Raw genomic sequence first — 16,831 nt, 5'->3', positions numbered from 1 at the left:
GAAAGGATCTCAGCCCCCACCGTGCCCTGCCACACACACAGTGACGCCCCTCGAGCTCCATAGAACCGACGGGAGGTAGAGGGGAAAGCCAAAGTGGAAAGGACTTTTCAGTCCTGGGCCATTGGGTTCGTTAGGCGTTTGCTGGGGAATGCAGGCGAACGGGATTCCCAGGTCCCTGCCTTTGTGGAGCTTATGTTCCAGAGGGGAAGGCAGACAAGAAAAAACAAAAGGACATGAGGCGGTCACAGGGCTGTGCTTCAAAAGAAGCAAAAGGTGACTGCCGGGCTGCAACGGGCTGTGAGGAAGTGCTGTTTTTGCTAACACTGGACGATGGGAAGCGAGCCGGGAAAAGACTGGAGGAGCCACTCCAGGCAGAAGGAGCAGCACTTGCAAAGGTGGAAGGACCGTGAGGGGCCGAAAGAAAGGGGAGCAATCCAGTCTGGCCTGGACTCAGTTCCCTCTTGAAAAGCAAAGATCCTGCGTGTCCGTTTCAGTGGCCATCAGGAGGATTCAGTGACGCACAGGAAGCGCGGTCCACTCGCTCTTCTAACAAGTGCCCGGGAGCAAAGGCGTCTACGGCCCCCACTCCCCGTGCCGCCTCCCAGTCTCTCTCCCCGCTTTACTTTCCTGTGGTGCTTTCTGCACACCTGTATTCGACGCGGCGCGCACTCGCAGGCACTAGCGAGGCGCCGATCTCCACTTGACAGAGGAGGCACCCTTGCCCCTCCACACCCAGGGCTCCTTGCGGGCTTCTGCCCGAGGGGCCTGCTCCTCCCTCATAACCCGCCTGTGAATCCGTCCTAACCGTTAGGACCTAACCCACGGAAGCGTCTTTCCACCACCATCGTCTTGGCACTGAGCAGGCAAACGGCCCCGCCCCGCCCCGCCCCACGTTCACAGGAACAACAAACAAACGTCACATCCGCGGTGCTGCTGTAATCCCAGCACCTTGGGAGCCCGGCAGGCGGGGGCTGCAGTGAGCTGAGATCGCGCCACTGCCTGGGCGACAGTGCTGAAAATAAGTTACAGCGACGCCCATCGCTTCCGCCCTCCGCGGTTCCCCACCCTCTGCCCTAAGCCGGAAATCAGCGAGCCCGACGCGGAAGCGGCTGGGCCATCTAGGGGCGTGGTTGGCGCGGAGGCGGGGCCATCGCTGGCGGGGGGCGGGGCCGGAAACTCCTTCCCCGTGACTGCGCCACGTCTGAGGCAGCTGTGGCAGCGTCCGTGCCGGCGTCGAGGAGCCGGGGCAGGGCAAGATGGCGGACTGGGCTCGGGGTGAGCGCGGGAGAGCGAAGCCGTTGGGGGCAGGGCCGGGCCGGAACCGACGCCGCTGCCTGTAGAGCCGCGTGCGCCTGCCTCTGGCCCCGCTGGGGTGACCTCGGCGGGGAGGACCCTGTGAGGGGGGGGATTCGGATCCGTCCGCGTCCCAGCAGGGCCGGGTTTCGGCCGGCACTGCCACTAGGAAGGACGGCGGGTGGGGCGGCCCAGCAGCTCCAGCGAGGGGTCGCGCAGCTGCGGGGTCCCCCCACTCCCCGCCGCTCCCTGTGAGATCGTTTTGCATGGGTTCGGGGTGAGCGGGAGTCTCGGCATTCGACAGGTCCCGAGGCCAGGCCCTCGGAGTAGAGGCTGTGCTCCGCTGGTGTCCAAGAAGGCCTCTGCTAACTAATTTGGGCCTCAGTGGCCCCATTTCCCCTCCTGGAGCCCGTGTTCTTCTCTGCAAAGTGGGATATTGATACTTGTCTTTCTGAGTTGTTATGATGATGAAAGGAATTAATGAACATGAAGTGGTTGGAAGGGCGCTGGCATCCCTTCCTTATGTTGAAGCTAGGGAGGAGGTGGTTCTCACCCACCTGAGGTGACAGAAATTCCTTATCACCCGGCCCAGCCTGTCACAGGCCAGGCCTCTGCAACGCTGTGCCCTGGGTGTTGCAGGAAGTCCTGTGTGGGATGCAGACCAGGGATCCCGCTCCTGGTCGACCTCAGCTCCCATCTCGGGAAATTGGGAACTTTGCTCAGCCGTTTTCTGTGCGGTAAAGGGCCTTCCCAATGTTCTGTCCTGGTTCCTTGCCACCTCTTCAGGACCCAGCTTAAAGGTCGTCCCTGCAGGAGCCTTTCTGTTGCCCTGCTGGGTACTTTTCCCAAGTCTTTCCTATGCTTTTAGCAGAGTTTACTCTTTTTCTATAAGAATGGGCTCCACATACACAGATGGCGACCTCCCTGGATACAAGTGTCACATCTTACTAGCATCCCAGGGCTGGGTCCAGTTTTTGCTACACAGTCGCAGAAGGTGCTGGTGGACCGAACCCATTGTGGGTGCTGGCCCATGCCCACCTGGATGTGTACACAGGACACGTGTTCACATGACAGGCCCTTGCACACATCATCCTTTATGCAGCCTGTCTCACATGTGCATGATTCACCTGCTGGAACCTAGGTTAGGGCCCCTAGATTTCCAACTCACCCAGTTGTGGTTGGAGTGAGAGGGGTCAGGTGCCTCGCTCACCGATGGATGCCATCCCTCAGCCCCTCTCTTTTCTCAGCTCAGAGCCCGGGCGCTGTGGAAGAGATTCTAGACCGGGAGAACAAGCGAATGGCCGACAGCCTGGCCTCCAAAGTCACCAGGCTCAAATCGGTCAGTGGTGGTCTGTCCTCTTAGCTCCACCTGGTGCCCTTGGGGAATGGGGATCAGAGGGAAGGTAGAGGGCCCAGAGGAGTTTCAGGCAGTTTTCCATCCTCCTTGTTCGATTCGTGGCTGTGCTCACCTGCATGAGGCCCCAGCTGACACCTGGACCTTCCTGCTGCTGCCCCACTGTGTCTGGCAGAGTTGTTGGCAGGGTTTGTCTGGTCTGGGAAGGGTGAGTGCTGTATTTTGTGTCTGCTGTGGCCCAACCCTGCCCTCTCTGTGTGCTGAACAGCTTGCCCTGGACATCGATAGGGATGCAGAGGATCAGAACCGGTACCTGGATGGCATGGTAAGGGCCCACAGTGTGCGCGAATCAGTGCCCTGCCCCCAGCACTACCTGCTACAGAGCTTGCAGTGTCTCCCTCAGCACTGGTGCGGGTGGGCAGTCAAATCACCACTTCTGTGTGATCTTGCTGGGATTCCTCCCTTAGGACTCGGATTTCACAAGCATGACTGGCCTGCTTACAGGGAGTGTGAAGCGCTTTTCCACAATGGCAAGGTCCGGACGAGACAACCGGAAGCTTCTATGTGGCATGGCTGTGGGTCTAATTGTGGCCTTCTTCATCCTCTCCTACTTCTTGTCGAGGGCAAGGACGTGAGCCAGTGGGAGCTGGTGTCTCTGGGTGCCAAGGGCAGCCAGGGTCTTCCCTGCCTGGCGTCTTGGGCTCCAGAGGACTTATCTACAAAGTACTCCTTTGAAATTATAATCGTGGGCCAGGAATCTTCTTTCTGTGTGGCAGGAGGCTGTGGCTGCCTGTGACCTGATGAGCTCATGTTGGCTGGTCCCATGTGTGGAAGGGACTGTCTCGGGGAAACCAAGGCCCAGCCCCTCCCCCCTCCCCCAGGTGCTAGAGACACAAGCAGAGCTGGGGCCACAGCATGTCTGGAGGAGCCAGGTCTGAGCAGAGCAACTATTGAATCCCAGATGTGGCCACCTGTGGCCTGCAGCCTTTCTCCCAGCTCTTGAACAGCTTGCCCTGGACATCGATAGGGATGCAGAGGATCAGAACCGGTACCTGGATGGCATGGTAGGCTGACATCTGAAGGCTCCACGGTCGTGTCCTTGTCTGGATGAGGCCATGTCTGTGATCCAAGGTTCCTGGAACTGACACAGGAAGGGACTGTGAACCCTAAGTGGGTGCTATCTTCTCCGACTGAGGCTTCTCAGCCTGGAGATGGCAGTTACTCCTGGCCATGGTTGCTGAGTACAGGAGACCAGTGCGGCCACCCTGCTGTGAGTTCTCTGTGTCTACTCTCCAGTCCTGCAGATGAAGTGAGACCCCTGGGGAGAACGGGCTGTGGATGAAGGAGTGGACTTCAGCCTTGGCCTAGCCACTGGGCGGGATCCTTCTGGGTCGTGTTACTTTGTATCCAGGAGCAGAAACTTGTTTTCTCAGGATTCAGGATCTACCCAGCGCCAAAGATGTATTTTCAGAAGAACAGACCTAGAAATGGGCCTGTCTGGCATTTCAGTCAGGCAAAGCAGGCAGGGCCGGGGAGCTACTGTGGGTCTACACAAGAAGGTTCCTGTGAGGCTATCAGTTGTTGCCATATAGCTTGCTGGTAACTCTGGCGCCTCCGCCAAGCCCTGCCAGACTCCTCTGGCCGTGATGGCGTTCTGTGCCATCCTCTTTGTCCCCAGCCTCTGCAGGATGCCCTCCCTACCCACCTCTCCCTGGGCCTTCCCTGTCCACTGGGCTGGGCTCATGTTCAAACCACTGGACTGGCAGGGCAACGGCTTCTCCCCACCTCAAGATGAGGTCCTTGCCCCCTTGGCATAAAAACACCTTTAAAGCATGAGCCGTGTGCTTCTGTGCCCTTCTGTGTCCTGTTCCAATCTTCTGCCTCCCAGTCATTCCCTGGGGACTATGGGATCACTGTCCCCCAACCTGTGTGGTCACACTGTGTGTCCTGTCAATCCAGAACTGCTTCTGAGCTCCAGGCTGACCACAGATCAGCCACAGCCTGGTACCTGCAGCCCCACTTTGCTCACCCTTCCCCTCCCCTCCTTCCTTCCACACAGCAAGCCCACCTTTCTCCATGCACGCTCACCATAGCCCCCTTCCTTGTGACCTGAGCCCTCCATTGTACCTGGCTGAGACTGTCAGCCTCCTGGAGGAGTCCACCTTCTTCCCTTATGCAGTGCAAGCTCACTTCTCACCCAGCAAGGTGGACTCACCTGCCTCCATGTCTCTGGGGCTTTGCTGTTGCCCTGAAACCTAGCTGGGCTGGTCTTGCTCCCAGCTTGCTTCCCCCTTCTCGGATGTCCCTTTGCAGGCCCCTGTCGTTCCTCAGGCACCAGTGTCCTTGTCTGCCACGGCGAGCTCATCAGGGGCTTGTACCCTGGTCACCAAGCATGGTAGCAGCTGCCTGCGTTGGGTCTCCATCTGGTCACTGCAGGTGCCAACCCTTTATCTCCCGTATTTTCTTGGGCCATGGAGGGCTGACCTCCATTTTGGTGAATGTGGCTGAGCTGTGGTAACCAGCTATACCCCAAGTGCGCTTCCCATGGTTGGTGGTACCCGCCCACCTTGCTGATGTGAGCTAGAAAGTTAGGCTGTATCTCCGACTGGCCTTCGCTGGAGAGGTGCTTTGCTGTCTCTGAGACTCAGTCACTGTGTTCCCTCCCCACCTGTCTCCACAGCTGTTTGCAACCCTCCCAGGTAGTTTGGGGTCTGGGCTGGACTTCCTTTGTGGTTTGCTTTTCTGCTTCTCACTCTTGTTGTATTAAGAAGGATTCCACAAAGGGAGAGTGGCAACCCTGCTGCTGCTGTGCCCGACCCTAACCCTCCAGCTCAGCCCTGTGCACCTGACCCTGTAAATGAGTGGGGTTTGTGACTACACTCCCTGACACCAGTAAAACCAAAAGGAATCTTGGGGGCTCAGTATGAGAGCCAGGGTTACCCACTCTGCCAAGTAAGGACAAACTGTTAGGCTGTATCCCATAATTTCAGGATGAGAAACGTTAACAATAAAAATTTGTAGTACACATAACCTCATGAAGAACTAATCACATGGTCTCTGTTGTCCTGATTTCCTTGGGATTTGAGGGAATTTTGTGTGCAGCTCACCCTGGTTCACAGGCTGGCCATGGGCACTGGTGCTGTAAACCCTGGCCCTTCCCTTATTCACCCCGTCAGGATTGACTTTGGGCAGAGCAGCCACAGACTCACCTGAAAGGGGCCTGCCCTCCCCACCTGTGGGTATTTTTTGTCACGTGGGATGAGAGACTGAGGAAAGAAAGAAGACACAGAGACAAAGTATAGAGAAAGAACAGTGGGACCAGGGGACCGGCACCGGCGCCAGTCTCCGAGTTCCTTCAGTGTTTATTGGTTACTATTTTCACTATCTCGGCAAGGGGAGTGAGGCAGGAGAACAGGGTGAACAGAGTGATGCTGGGGAGAAGGTCAGCAGGAAAACGTGAGTAAAGGAATCTGCATCATAAATAAGTTCAGGTACTGTGCCCGGATGTGCATGTAGGCTAGATTTAGCTTTCTCTTTACCCAAGCATCTTAGTGTAGCAGAGAGTAACAGGGCAGTATCACCACTAGCATATTTCGCCTCTAGCCACAGGGCAGTTTTCTCCTATCTTAGAATAAACGAATAGTTGGCTTTACACTGAGACATTCCGTTCCCAGGGACGTGGGAAACAGGCCTTCCTGTTTTACGAATCCTCAGCACAGACCCTTTACGGGTGTTGGGCTGGGGGACAGTAAGGCCTTCCCTTCCCAGGAGGCCATATCTCAGGCTGTCTCAGTTGGGGGAATCATTGGACGATACCCAGGCTCTCTTGGGCAGAGGTGCGTGCGGCTTTCCGCAGTGCATTGTGTCCCTGGTTAATAGAGAATGGAGAATGGTGATGACTTTTACCACACGTACTGTCTGCAAGCGTATTGTTAACAAGGCACATCCTGCACAGCCCTAAATCCCTTAAACCTTGATTCCATACAGCACATGTTTCTGTGAGCACAGGGTTGGGGCTAACGTTACAGGTTAATAGCTTCTCAAAGCAGAACAATTATTCTTTGTACAGATCAAAATGGAGTTTCTTTTGTCTTCCTTTTCTACATAGACACAGTAGCAATCTGATCTCTCTTCCTTTGCCCCACACTCACCCACTTCCTGCTGTGTTACCCTTCCCTGCCCAAGTTCCTGAAATGCAGATGGGGTTCCTGATAGCATCACCACTTAGGGAATAAAAGAGGAGGCCGGGCACAATGGCTCATGCCTGTGAGCCCAACACTTTGGGAGGTCAAGGTGGGTGAATCATGAGGTCAGGAGTTCGAGACCAGCCTGACCAACATGGTGAAACCGCGTCTCTACTAAAAATAGGAAAATTAGCCAGGTGTGGTGGCACATGCCTGTAGTCCCAGCTACTCAGGAGGCTGAGGCAGGAGAATCGCTTGGCCTGGGAGACGGAGCTTGCAGTGAGCTGAGATTGCGCCATTGCACTCCAGCCTGGGTGACAGAGCGAGACTCCATCTCAAAAAAAAAAAAAAAAAAAAGTGACCATAAAGTGCTTCGAATCCACAGCCTGGCTTGATCACAGCTAAGTGAGGGTCAGCAGCTGTATTGTGCTTTATACAGGTGCAGGTGATGGTCCTACCAGTGTGTCTGTCAAGGTCACCCGTCCTAAAGTGACCTCCCTGAAAGGCTGAGTTGAAATCCAGCCTCTACTTCTTGAGGCCTGGCCTTGGACTCCTGGACAGCCTTCTGGAGATCCCTCTCTTCAGGCCCAGCGGATACCCCACCTTCCCTGTCCCTGTCCTCCTTGTACTCCCTGTATTACCCATTGATGTGTAACAGGTCACCCTAAAGCTTCACTTAAAATAGCAATGATTTATCATGTCTCATTGAATTGGAGACGGGGCACTGCCTCAGGGTTGGCCGTCTTTGCTCTATCATGTCGAGGCCTCACTGGGAGATGTGGTCCTGGTGCTGCCTTCACTTGAAGGCTCACTCACAGGTCCAGAGGTCAGTGCTGGTGCGTGGAGGGCCTGGCGAGGCTGAGTGCCTGTGGCCGGGCTGACTGCCTGAGATGAAGCATTCAGTCTCGCCATGGTTGGGCTTCCTCACATGATGGCTGGTGCTGGAGCAAACATGGACACGTGGCAGAAGGGTGGGGGTAGGGTGGGCTGTGGTGTCCAGGCAGAAGCTGTTTCCTTGGCATGTTGTATGCCTGGCCTCAGAAGCCTGGTGGCATCACTTCTGCCTCATGATTCAGGAGCCCCACAGGCTGCAGTCCAAATTCAGGGGAAGGGACACAGCATTGCTCAGGTGAGGAGCACAGGTGTGGCCGTCTTTGGGTTCAAGGCAGAAAGCATCAGGAGGGACAGTGTGGAGCAGGGTGTCCGAGGCACTCAGGCCCTCCCATCTCTTCCCACACAGACCCTGGGCCCTCCCCTGTCTCCAAGCGGACCCTGGGCCCTAGAAGCCAGGATGGGACCCATGTGAGCTGACAGCACATGGGGACTCCTTTCTGGAAAAGCCTGATCTTTTCACCAAGACAAACCCTTATTAATGCAATGTGATTTACTAAATAATTTGGGCACAGTAGAAAACAAGATTAACATATGGTAAAATAGCATAGAAAAAAAGTAACTGGTTACAATTGCCTAAACAAGCGTGCTCTGCCCTGCAGGGCCAGGCTGGCCCAGCCCAGCTGGTGAAGACAGCCTTGAGCTCTGTGGCCCAGTGGATGTCTTATGCAGACGCTGGGCGTGATGAGCCTATTCCACATCAACCACCAGGGGAATCATGTAATCAGAGTGTTTGATGCCAAAGGTGACAACTGGGGCGCAGGGCTTGGTCAGGGTCACCTGGGAGAGGAGGGGCTATGATAAGAGCCAGCACCCCTGCCCCCACCTGCAGGTCTCTGCCCTGGCTGGGGCTGGGCTGCTGTCCTTCCGGAACCTGGGGCCAAGGTGGCTAGCAGCTGTGTTCCCAGTTTGAACACAGAGCACTCAGCAGTAGTAGCTGTCATAGTGTCTAGGGAAAAGGGCAAGGCCTCTGCCTCCATGTCCCTGAAGGGTTACCTGTGGGGCTAGTGCTGGATGTGTACAGGGTCCTCAGGGTGCAGGTGCCTCCCCTCCCAACCCACCCCTCCACCCACTCTTGGCTGTGCCCTTCCATAGCCTGACGCTGTTTCCCCTTGTCTGTGTCCCAACCCCCCTCCCCTGCTCTTTCCTACACGTTCCTCTGGGTCAGGCCCCCGACCCCACCCTGACCCCTCTGAGCTGTGCTCTTCCTGGACCTTCTCAGGGCTGTGGGCGCCTGGTCCTGGCTTGAGGGTCTTGTCCCCTGGGGGCTCTACACGGGCAGCCATGGTGTACTGCGGAGCCTTGAACTTGGTCACCTGCACGTCAGTCTGGTGGTAGGCTGCGGGACCTGGGGTCTGAGAGGTAAAGGAGGCTCAGAAAAACTCGGCCTACCCAGGGCGCGTGGCCCTAGAGGGCAGGGAGCAAACTTAGACGGAGGGTCTCAGGCCGAGTCAACAGGGTCAGCTACAAGTTGGTGCCCGTGCGTCAGGGTCTCCTTCTGTCTTCTGTCACACTGTGGAGACCACACCCCCCTGCTTGTGGGGCACCTTCTCATGCGGGGGTCTCTTCCTCCATTTCAGCCTTACGCTGGCAATGACCTCCCCCGTGTGCCAGTCCTGGGAACATCCCTGAGCATGTGTGAGAGAGGCTGTCGCTGCCCCGCAGGACCTGAGGGCCTGGGGCTGGCAAAACCAACATGGACAAGGGCTGCTGGGTGCCATGATGCTGCTTTCCCATCTCAGGCCCCTCAAGCTCTCAGGCATGTGCCGCCCAGGGCCTTCGCACTGGCTGTTTCTGAAACCAGGACCCTCCTCCCCCAAACAGCTCCTGGTTTATTTTTTCCTCCTCCCCGTGCCGTCCTAAGATTGCCTGTCTCTCTCCAGGCAGTGCTTCATAAACCCCATCTCTTGTCCTCAGCACTGTCCATGCTGGGGCCTGGGCCTCTCCCTTCTGTCCTTTTGCCTGCCCCTCCTCAGCACTGCAGTGTGACCCCAGCATGTGGCAGGCACCCAGAGGATGAAGGGCTGAGAGGGCTGAGGGGCATTGGCAAGGCAGGGCTGAGCTGGTGGGTCCTGGGTTCTGGGGGAGGGTTCAGATGGCTGGGGGTGATTCTCCGTTCTCAGCTGGGGTGACCCTTGCCTTGTGTAGGTCATCGCTGAAGCTGCCCAGCTTGCTGCGGCCCTTGATGGAAAAGGAGGGCTGGGAGACCTTGCCGACGGTGTTGGGCCCCATCACCATGGGCAGCATGTACGCAGCGGGGCCTGCAGGGTGGACAGGAGCCTCAGGGTGGACGGGAGCCTCAGGGTGGAACAGGGCCCACCGCTCCTTCCCTGGGGCTCCCCCAACTCTGGACTGGAGCCTCAGGCCGGAACAGGGCCCACTGCTCCTTCCCTGGGTTCCCCCCAACTCTGGACATGGAGCCTCAGGCTGGAACAGGGCCCACCGCTCCTTCCCTGGGTTCCCCCAACTCTGGAGATCAGCCGTCAGGCTGCCCCATCTCACCCACCCCACCCAGGATCCCCAGGTCCATTTGACTGAGGACGGTTGGGGCTGCTGCAGACCTGGGGTGCTGTCCACTCGGAACGTCTTTGTTCGGGCGGAGATGGAGTGGCTGGGTGCTGAGTCGAACACGTACTTGGTGGATTTCTCTGGAAAGTAGTCACCTGGACAAGGAGCCAAGGGGGTTGCTGGGACAAGCAGGTGGGTATGCAGCCCAGTCTGGGGGCTCGAGAAGGACTCCCCAACATTCAGGCAGAGGGCCTCTGGGCTCCAACACAGGTGGTGACCAAGTCTCGTCGGGGGTATCCAGGATGGAAATACTGACTTCGGGGCTGGGGGGACAAGGGCCATTTTTGAGCAGGGAGAGTGGGGTCTGACGTCGGCCTGGCAGAGAAGGGTCCAGGTCAAAGCTGGGTTTTAGGGCCAGAGTCTTCTCTGCCCAGGCGTGATGGTGGCCCCTCAAGAGAGAAAGATGGGACAGGAGGGGCCAGGACGGCTGAGCTCTCTCACACCCTTGCTGCCATGAGGTTAGGGGCACCCAGCAGGGAGGGGCAGGCCCGGGGCTGTGCAGGGCAGGAGCCTGAGACAGGGTCACTAACCTGGGCCGGGGGTCAGCATAGTCTTGCTGTGGTAGCGCCCCAGGATGGAGTAGGCAGGGCCAAGGTCCTTGCCAGTCCTCAGTATCTTGGGGTTTACATTATAACGGGGTCCTGGGGAGCAGTTCTCTGCCAGGAGCATGGGGGCCCCGCGGAAGCTGTAGGCCGGCGCACGGAGCTTGGTGGGCGTGTGCTTCATGAAGCCTGCGGACACAGTGGGCCCTGAGCAGCCTGGAGCCTGACCTGCCCTTCTCCCCGCGGGGAGTCAGTGATGGAGCCCCAGGCCCTTCCCGGCCCCCCTACCTGCCCGCCTGGTTCCTGACCCTCCCAGGCTCTCAGGCTCTTACCGGTTGTTGGTGGAATCAGGTACTTGGGTCCAGGGCTGCTGTAGAGGGCCATGATGGGTCCCCGGGGGCGATGGGGCCTCCAGGTGCCCATCCATACCTCCTCCGTCATGGCCAGCTCTGTCCATAAGTGAGAGGGTTACCAGGTGCTGGGAGGCCGACCCTGTCCCAGGCTGGCCCCTGATGTCCCCGTCCCTGCTCTTACTGACACTGAGGGGTAGACCTGCTGAACCTGCCACAGCGTCCTCAGTGGGGATCTCCAGCTGGGAGCCAGGAGTAAGGGATGGTAGGAACTTTCTGCATGGGACTGTGAGCTCCTCACCAGCTTAACTGTATCCCAGAGCTACTGTCCATGCTGGCCCTCAACTCACCACCGTTTTCGGCTCTAAGGGAGCCCTGGGCGGGTTTCTCCTACTTAGAGTGGTGATCAAAGACGGGGAACTTCTTGATTGAGGCTGTGCTGAGGGGCAGGGAGGGGGCCCCCCAGGAGGGAACTATAACTTCTTCGGCGCAGGGACAGCACTCAGAGCAGTCTACGGACCCATCCTCCTCAGAGACCGTCCTGTCCCCCTTGGCCTTGGTGCCAGGGAGTTCCTGCAAAAGGAGCATGGAGAGAAAGGCCTTCTCTGTCGGGGCTTACATAATTGGGGAGAGGTCCCCCAGTCTAAACTCTAGAATGTGGCTCTGTGGGATGACAGGTTCTGGATTCTGTCTGTGTGACCAAGACAATGGCCTCTGCCTTTGATCCCCCACCAGGTTCCGCCAACAGGACACCCCTATAAGTCCCCCTGACCAGGTTCCCCTCACCAGGCCTCCCACCACCATGTCCCCTCACCAGGTCCTCCTCGCCAGGTCCCCGCGCCAAGGCCCCCCCCATGTCCCCTCACCAGGTTCCCCTAAGTTCCCTCACCAGACCACCCCTCACCAGGCCCCCTCACCATGTTTCTCTCACCAGGTCCCCTCAACCAGGCATCCCCTCATGAAGTCCCCCTCACTGGGTGCCCTCACCAGGTCCCCTGTAACCAAGTCCTCTAGGGCCCCCTTCCTAGGGCTTCCTCAGCCAAATGGAAATCCAGGCAGAGACCATCTAGGCAGGTGGACAGAGCACAGAGCCAGACAGCACCGCGTGGCCTCCTGGCCGGGCTCAGACAGGACAGAGGTGTGGAGAAGAGGGCCAGGGCAGTGAAGTTTCGGGGCTCAGTACCCAGGGTGGCCAAGGGTGTGTCAGTTCCACTCAGCTGTGCCCCCAGAAGAGACCATAGATTGGGAAACTGAGCTGCTGGAAGGTTCTGGCTGTGGGAGAGCCTGGGATCCAGGGTCAGGATTAGGGTATGTGCTGGTTGTGGTGGGCGTGAGTCATTGTGGGCGCTGCTGCTGCCCTGGCTGACCTCCTCAGAGGCTGCTCACCTGTGGCTCCCATCCCCCTTGGACATGGGTGTACCTTTTCTCTTGGCCTTGTCGGGGTCCTCTTGGGGCTTGGGCCCCTCCCAGTGTCTTCTAGGCAGACTCTTTCCTTGGACGACTTTGGGAAGAGAGATTGTTCTCAAACCCGCTGGACCTGGGCTGCCTGTGTGACTGTTTATTGCACACAGCTATTGTCTTACGACACCAGCTTTCAGATGCTGAGCACCCCCGCCCTGACCTAGCCTATGGGCGACATGGGGTCTGTGTCCACCCAGTCCTGGACACTTCCTCTTTCTGGGGCTCCCTGTCTCTCCCACCTCATACCGCTGCCTCTGCCACCCGTCTCCCTCTGGACGCCCTCTGTCCACATGGTGCTGTCTGGCTCTGTGCTCTGTCCCCCTGCCTACATGGCGTCTGCCTGGATTTCCATTTTGGGTCTTGCCCGTGGTGTGCCTGCTCCTATGTGGACCCTGTGTGCCCCTCTGTAGAGGACCTTCACACATGTGCTCCTTAAGCAGGACTCTCTGCCTGTGGGTCTGTGTGTGTGGCTGTGTCCCTGAGTATGTTCTCGATGTCCCCATTTGTGTGTCTGTCTGTGGGGGGAGAGAGAGGAACCAGAGCCTGAGCTGCGGAAGGCTTTATTGATTATACGGTTTGAGGGTAAATTTCCATGTGGGGAGGTGGTAGTGGGCGGCGTGTCCATAGCTGCTTGTGTGGCAGGTCCTATGGCTGAGCCATGTCTGAGGTCCACTTAGGCACCATCCTGACTGCCCAGCACATGCACCTGGAAGGCAGACACACACAGACTAAGAGGGCTGTGATCAATAAGCGGAGAGCCACAGCTCCATCAGGCAAGGAAGGCCCTCCGTGGGGGGGTCTGGCATATTGCTGCCCATCTCCTCCCAGCAGCTGGGTGGTGTGTGTGCATGCATGATGGCGTACACACATGTATGTGTGTGCGTATCCCAGTGTGAGCATGCGTGTGTGAATGTGTTTATACATGTGTGCACGCAGTGTGCATTGCAGGTCTGCACCTGTGTTTGGATCTCTGTGTATGTTCACATGTGTGCGTGGAGGAGTAGCCCACAGACTGGGGAGGAGGAGCAGGTCTATGGAGTCTGGGGGCCGCTCTGTGGACAGGAGGTCTGGGGTGCCCACCTGAGCTGGCTGATGCGGGTTCAATGTCTGTGGGTGGTGTGATGTCTGTAGGTGGGAGGCTGTGGGGGTGCTGTGTTGGGTGATCTTGGTAAGGCTGCAGGTCTTTAGAAAATGGCGTGCCCCCCCCCCGCCCTCATACCAGCAACTTGATCAGCTCTGCCTTGTGCATTGGCTGCAGGCCGTCTGTGCAGGACTTGAGTTCAGTCATTGCTGCCTTGGCATCTTCGTTGACATTGTACTTGCCCAGGGGCCCCTCATAGAGCTCTTCTGGGGTCCCCACCAGTAGTGTTTGCAGGAAGTCCATGAAAAACTCATTGCAGTCCTCCCCTGTGGCCAGCCCTGCATCACAAGCGAGGTGATGCCAAGACAGGACAGGGTGACTCCGGTGCAACCGCAGCCCCGGACCTGCCCCAGGTCTCCAACCTCCATGGTCTCCAGACCTTCCCCTTCAATGCCCACCCCTCCTCCCCAGGGCTTCCTCCACAACACCCCCAACTCCACCTTGCCCGAAGACCCCTTCACATCCCCCTTAATCTTAGCTGCTCCAGTTTCCACTCAGCATTCCCTGGGATCACCAGGGAAGGAAAGTTAAGCCCCTGGTGTGGGGGAATTTCCACTGATGAGAGGCTGGTCTGACCAGGGGCTTGAAGGGCCAGGTCAGGCTGGACGGGGCTGGGGTAGGGTCAGCTGGGCTTTGTCTTTGGTTGGGGTGGAGTTGGGTGGGCACGGGTTCTGCAGGGTCCTTGCCCACTTCTGTGACAGGTGCAGGTGGAGTGTTCACTGCAGGGGCCTGATGCCAGGATTTTACCTTCTCGGGTACCCCCAACCCCCCTGCCCCTGAATGTTCTGGAAACCCCAATGGCACAGACTCACGGCAGATGCAGAACAGGGTGAGGGCCACCAGCAGGAGGGCACAGCTCCCCTTCATGCCAGCAGTCTCAGGAGCTGCCTCCAGCCAGAATCCCGAGATTTTATGCCTCACCGGGCAGCACCTCTCCCACAGGGCGGACCGGACCTGCCCATTAGGATCTGGCAGCCAGCTCAGATGAGGTTTATTCACATCCCTGTCTCCCAGTGGGTGCCAAGCAGCAACAGGCATGGGGTGGCTGTGTGACAGGTGGTTGGCAAGTGGCTTTAGGGTATGTAAGAGAGAACAGGTGTGTTAGGAGGGAACGCTGGTGAGGGAGGCCATGCCAGCCAGTCGGTGAAGAAGGCAGCGGGTCCTGGTCACCAAGGGCCTCTAGTCATGCCTGCCCTTGAGGCCGAGGGTGGTGGGATCTGGGGTTGGTCCCATGCCTTTCTTTTGAGGTAGGAAACCCTCCTCTTATCACTGTGCTGTGTGATCTGGGTTTGCATCTGGAGGTCTCTAATCAGGCAGGAGCCTCCTCAGTACTCAGATGGGGGTGGCTGACTGGGGGAAGGGGGTGCAGGCTGCACCAGTGGACACTGCCGTAGGACTGCCTGGGGACTGTGGATCTATGGGGTGAGGAGCAGCCCAGTGGCAGTGCCTAGAAGAGAGAAGGTGGCCTGAGAGGGTCCGAGAGACATAGAGCTGGCCATGCCGGGGCCAGGTCTTAGTAGGAAGTGAGGAATGGGAGAGGCTGGAGGTACATCAGTAGCCAGGACAGCAAGGAGAGGTCGAAGGCCCTGGGGAGATGGTCCCAGGACATATTACAATGGACACAGGAGGTTGGGACACCTGGAGTCACCTAACAAAACCACCCCAAGAGAGGCCGTGAGTAGGAGTTTCCCAGTCCAGTCCTCTGGCTGAGCCACACGGTCCAAATACAAAGGGCCCCTGCTGCCACCTGGTGGCTGATGGCGTCCCCAGGATCCCGGGCCACTTGCATTTAGGGTCTGTGGAAGACCAAGGTCGTTGTTACAGTGAAGGACTCCTAAATGAGCAGAGATTTACAACTACTCCAAACAATGAAATAAAATCCCATCATGGACAAAGTATGTGGGATGGAAATAAGGCTAGGGTTAGGGTTAGGATGAGGATTATGGTTATGGTAAGGGGTTAAGGGTTAGGGCTCAGCATTGGTTAGGAGTTATGGATACAGTAAGGCTGGGTTTGGGTTAGGGTTTGGGATCGGGTCGGGTTCGGGTCAGGGTCGGGTCGGGTCAGGTTCAGGTCGGGTCAGGGTCGGGTTGGGTCAGGGTCAGGGTTAGGGGTAAGGTCAGGGTCAGAGTCAGGGTTAGGGGTAAGGTCAGGGTCAGGGTCAGGGTTGGGGTAGGTTTAGGGGTAGGGTTAGGTGTAGGGGTAGGGGTAGGGGTAGGGTTAGGGTCAGGGTTTGGGTTCGGGATCGGGTTAGGTTTTGGGTTCGGGTTAGGGTTAGGGTCAGGGTCATGGTCAGGGTTCGGGTTAGGGTTAGGGTTCGGGTTAGGGGTTAAGGATTGGGTTCGGGTTAGGGTTGGAGTTAAGGGTTAGCGTTCGAGTTGGGGTTGGGGTTGGGGTTCGGGTTTTGGTTGGGGTTGAGGTTGGGGTTGCGGTTCGGGTTCGGGTTCGGGTCAGGGTCAGGGTTCGGGTTGGGGTCAGGGTCCGGGTTAGGGTCCGGGTCAGGGTCAGGGTCCAGGTCAGGGTCCGGGTCATGGGCAGGGTCCGGGTCAGGGGCAGGGTCTGTGTCCGGGTCTGGGTCTGGGTCAGGATCTGGGTCAACGGTCAGGGTCAGGGGTCAGGTTCAGGGGTCAGGGTCAGGGTGCGGGTCTGAGTCCGGGTTCGGGTTCGGATAGGGTTAGAGTTGGGGTTAGGGTTTAGGGTTAGGGTTGTGGTTGGGTTTGGAGTTAGGGTTTCTTAGGGTTAAGTTTGGGGTTGGGGTTGTGGTTAGGGTTAAGGTTAGGGTTAGCAAATTTCTCAACTTGTCTACCTTTGTTATTAACTGAGCAGGAATTAGGAAAGGAGCCTGGTCACACATCCCTGCAGGTACACCGCCCATGTGCCTGTGGAGAACCGCGGTTCCTGTAGGGCCCACAGGTGTGGACCAAGTAGCTGTGAAATTTCTTCTGAAGAAAACGCACAAGGAGGACGCGGATGAGCTCAGTGGAGAGGGGCACTACCCCAGGGGACGTCCACATACATGGACATGTGAACCCCGAATATCTGAGATG

At 57.7% G+C, this 16,831-nt stretch overlaps 3 protein-coding genes and 1 pseudogene across 4 annotated transcripts; 2 read left to right on the top strand and 2 right to left on the bottom strand.

Annotated features, from left to right (window-relative positions):
- Positions 1–1,143: 1,143 nt before the first annotated feature.
- BET1L (Bet1 golgi vesicular membrane trafficking protein like) lies at positions 1,144–5,693 on the top strand. The gene is made up of 4 exons (XM_033207721.1): positions 1,144–1,275; positions 2,541–2,632; positions 2,916–2,972; positions 3,115–5,693. Exons 1-4 carry the CDS (start codon positions 1,257–1,259, stop codon positions 3,280–3,282), a joined length of 336 nt encoding a protein of 111 aa, XP_033063612.1. The 5' UTR covers positions 1,144–1,256; the 3' UTR covers positions 3,283–5,693.
- On the top strand, positions 4,631–5,693 carry LOC117081584 (annotated as a pseudogene). Its single transcript, XR_004436201.1, has one exon. The product of XR_004436201.1 is annotated as an uncharacterized LOC117081584 (transcript).
- A 2,719-nt stretch (positions 5,694–8,412) lies between these two features.
- ODF3 (outer dense fiber of sperm tails 3) lies at positions 8,413–11,629 on the bottom strand. The gene is made up of 7 exons (XM_033207720.1): positions 11,533–11,629; positions 11,165–11,281; positions 10,821–11,021; positions 10,284–10,385; positions 9,862–9,983; positions 8,937–9,077; positions 8,413–8,502 (listed from the first exon to the last, which is right to left on the bottom strand). Exons 2-7 carry the CDS (start codon positions 11,271–11,273, stop codon positions 8,413–8,415), a joined length of 765 nt encoding a protein of 254 aa, XP_033063611.1. The 5' UTR covers positions 11,274–11,281; positions 11,533–11,629.
- Positions 11,630–13,856: 2,227 nt separating this feature from the next.
- SCGB1C1 (secretoglobin family 1C member 1) lies at positions 13,857–14,651 on the bottom strand. Its single transcript, XM_033205635.1, has 2 exons — positions 14,597–14,651; positions 13,857–14,062 (listed from the first exon to the last, which is right to left on the bottom strand). Exons 1-2 carry the CDS (start codon positions 14,649–14,651, stop codon positions 13,857–13,859), a joined length of 261 nt encoding a protein of 86 aa, XP_033061526.1.
- Between the last annotated feature and the right edge of the window lie 2,180 nt (positions 14,652–16,831).

This window comes from Trachypithecus francoisi, unplaced genomic scaffold (genome assembly GCF_009764315.1).
Source record: "Trachypithecus francoisi isolate TF-2019V2 unplaced genomic scaffold, Tfra_2.0 Lachesis_group8, whole genome shotgun sequence".
Taxonomy (NCBI): Eukaryota; Metazoa; Chordata; class Mammalia; order Primates; family Cercopithecidae; genus Trachypithecus; species Trachypithecus francoisi.
Note: the sequence above shows the minus strand (reverse complement) of the source record. Positions and strands in the feature narration are given on the sequence as shown.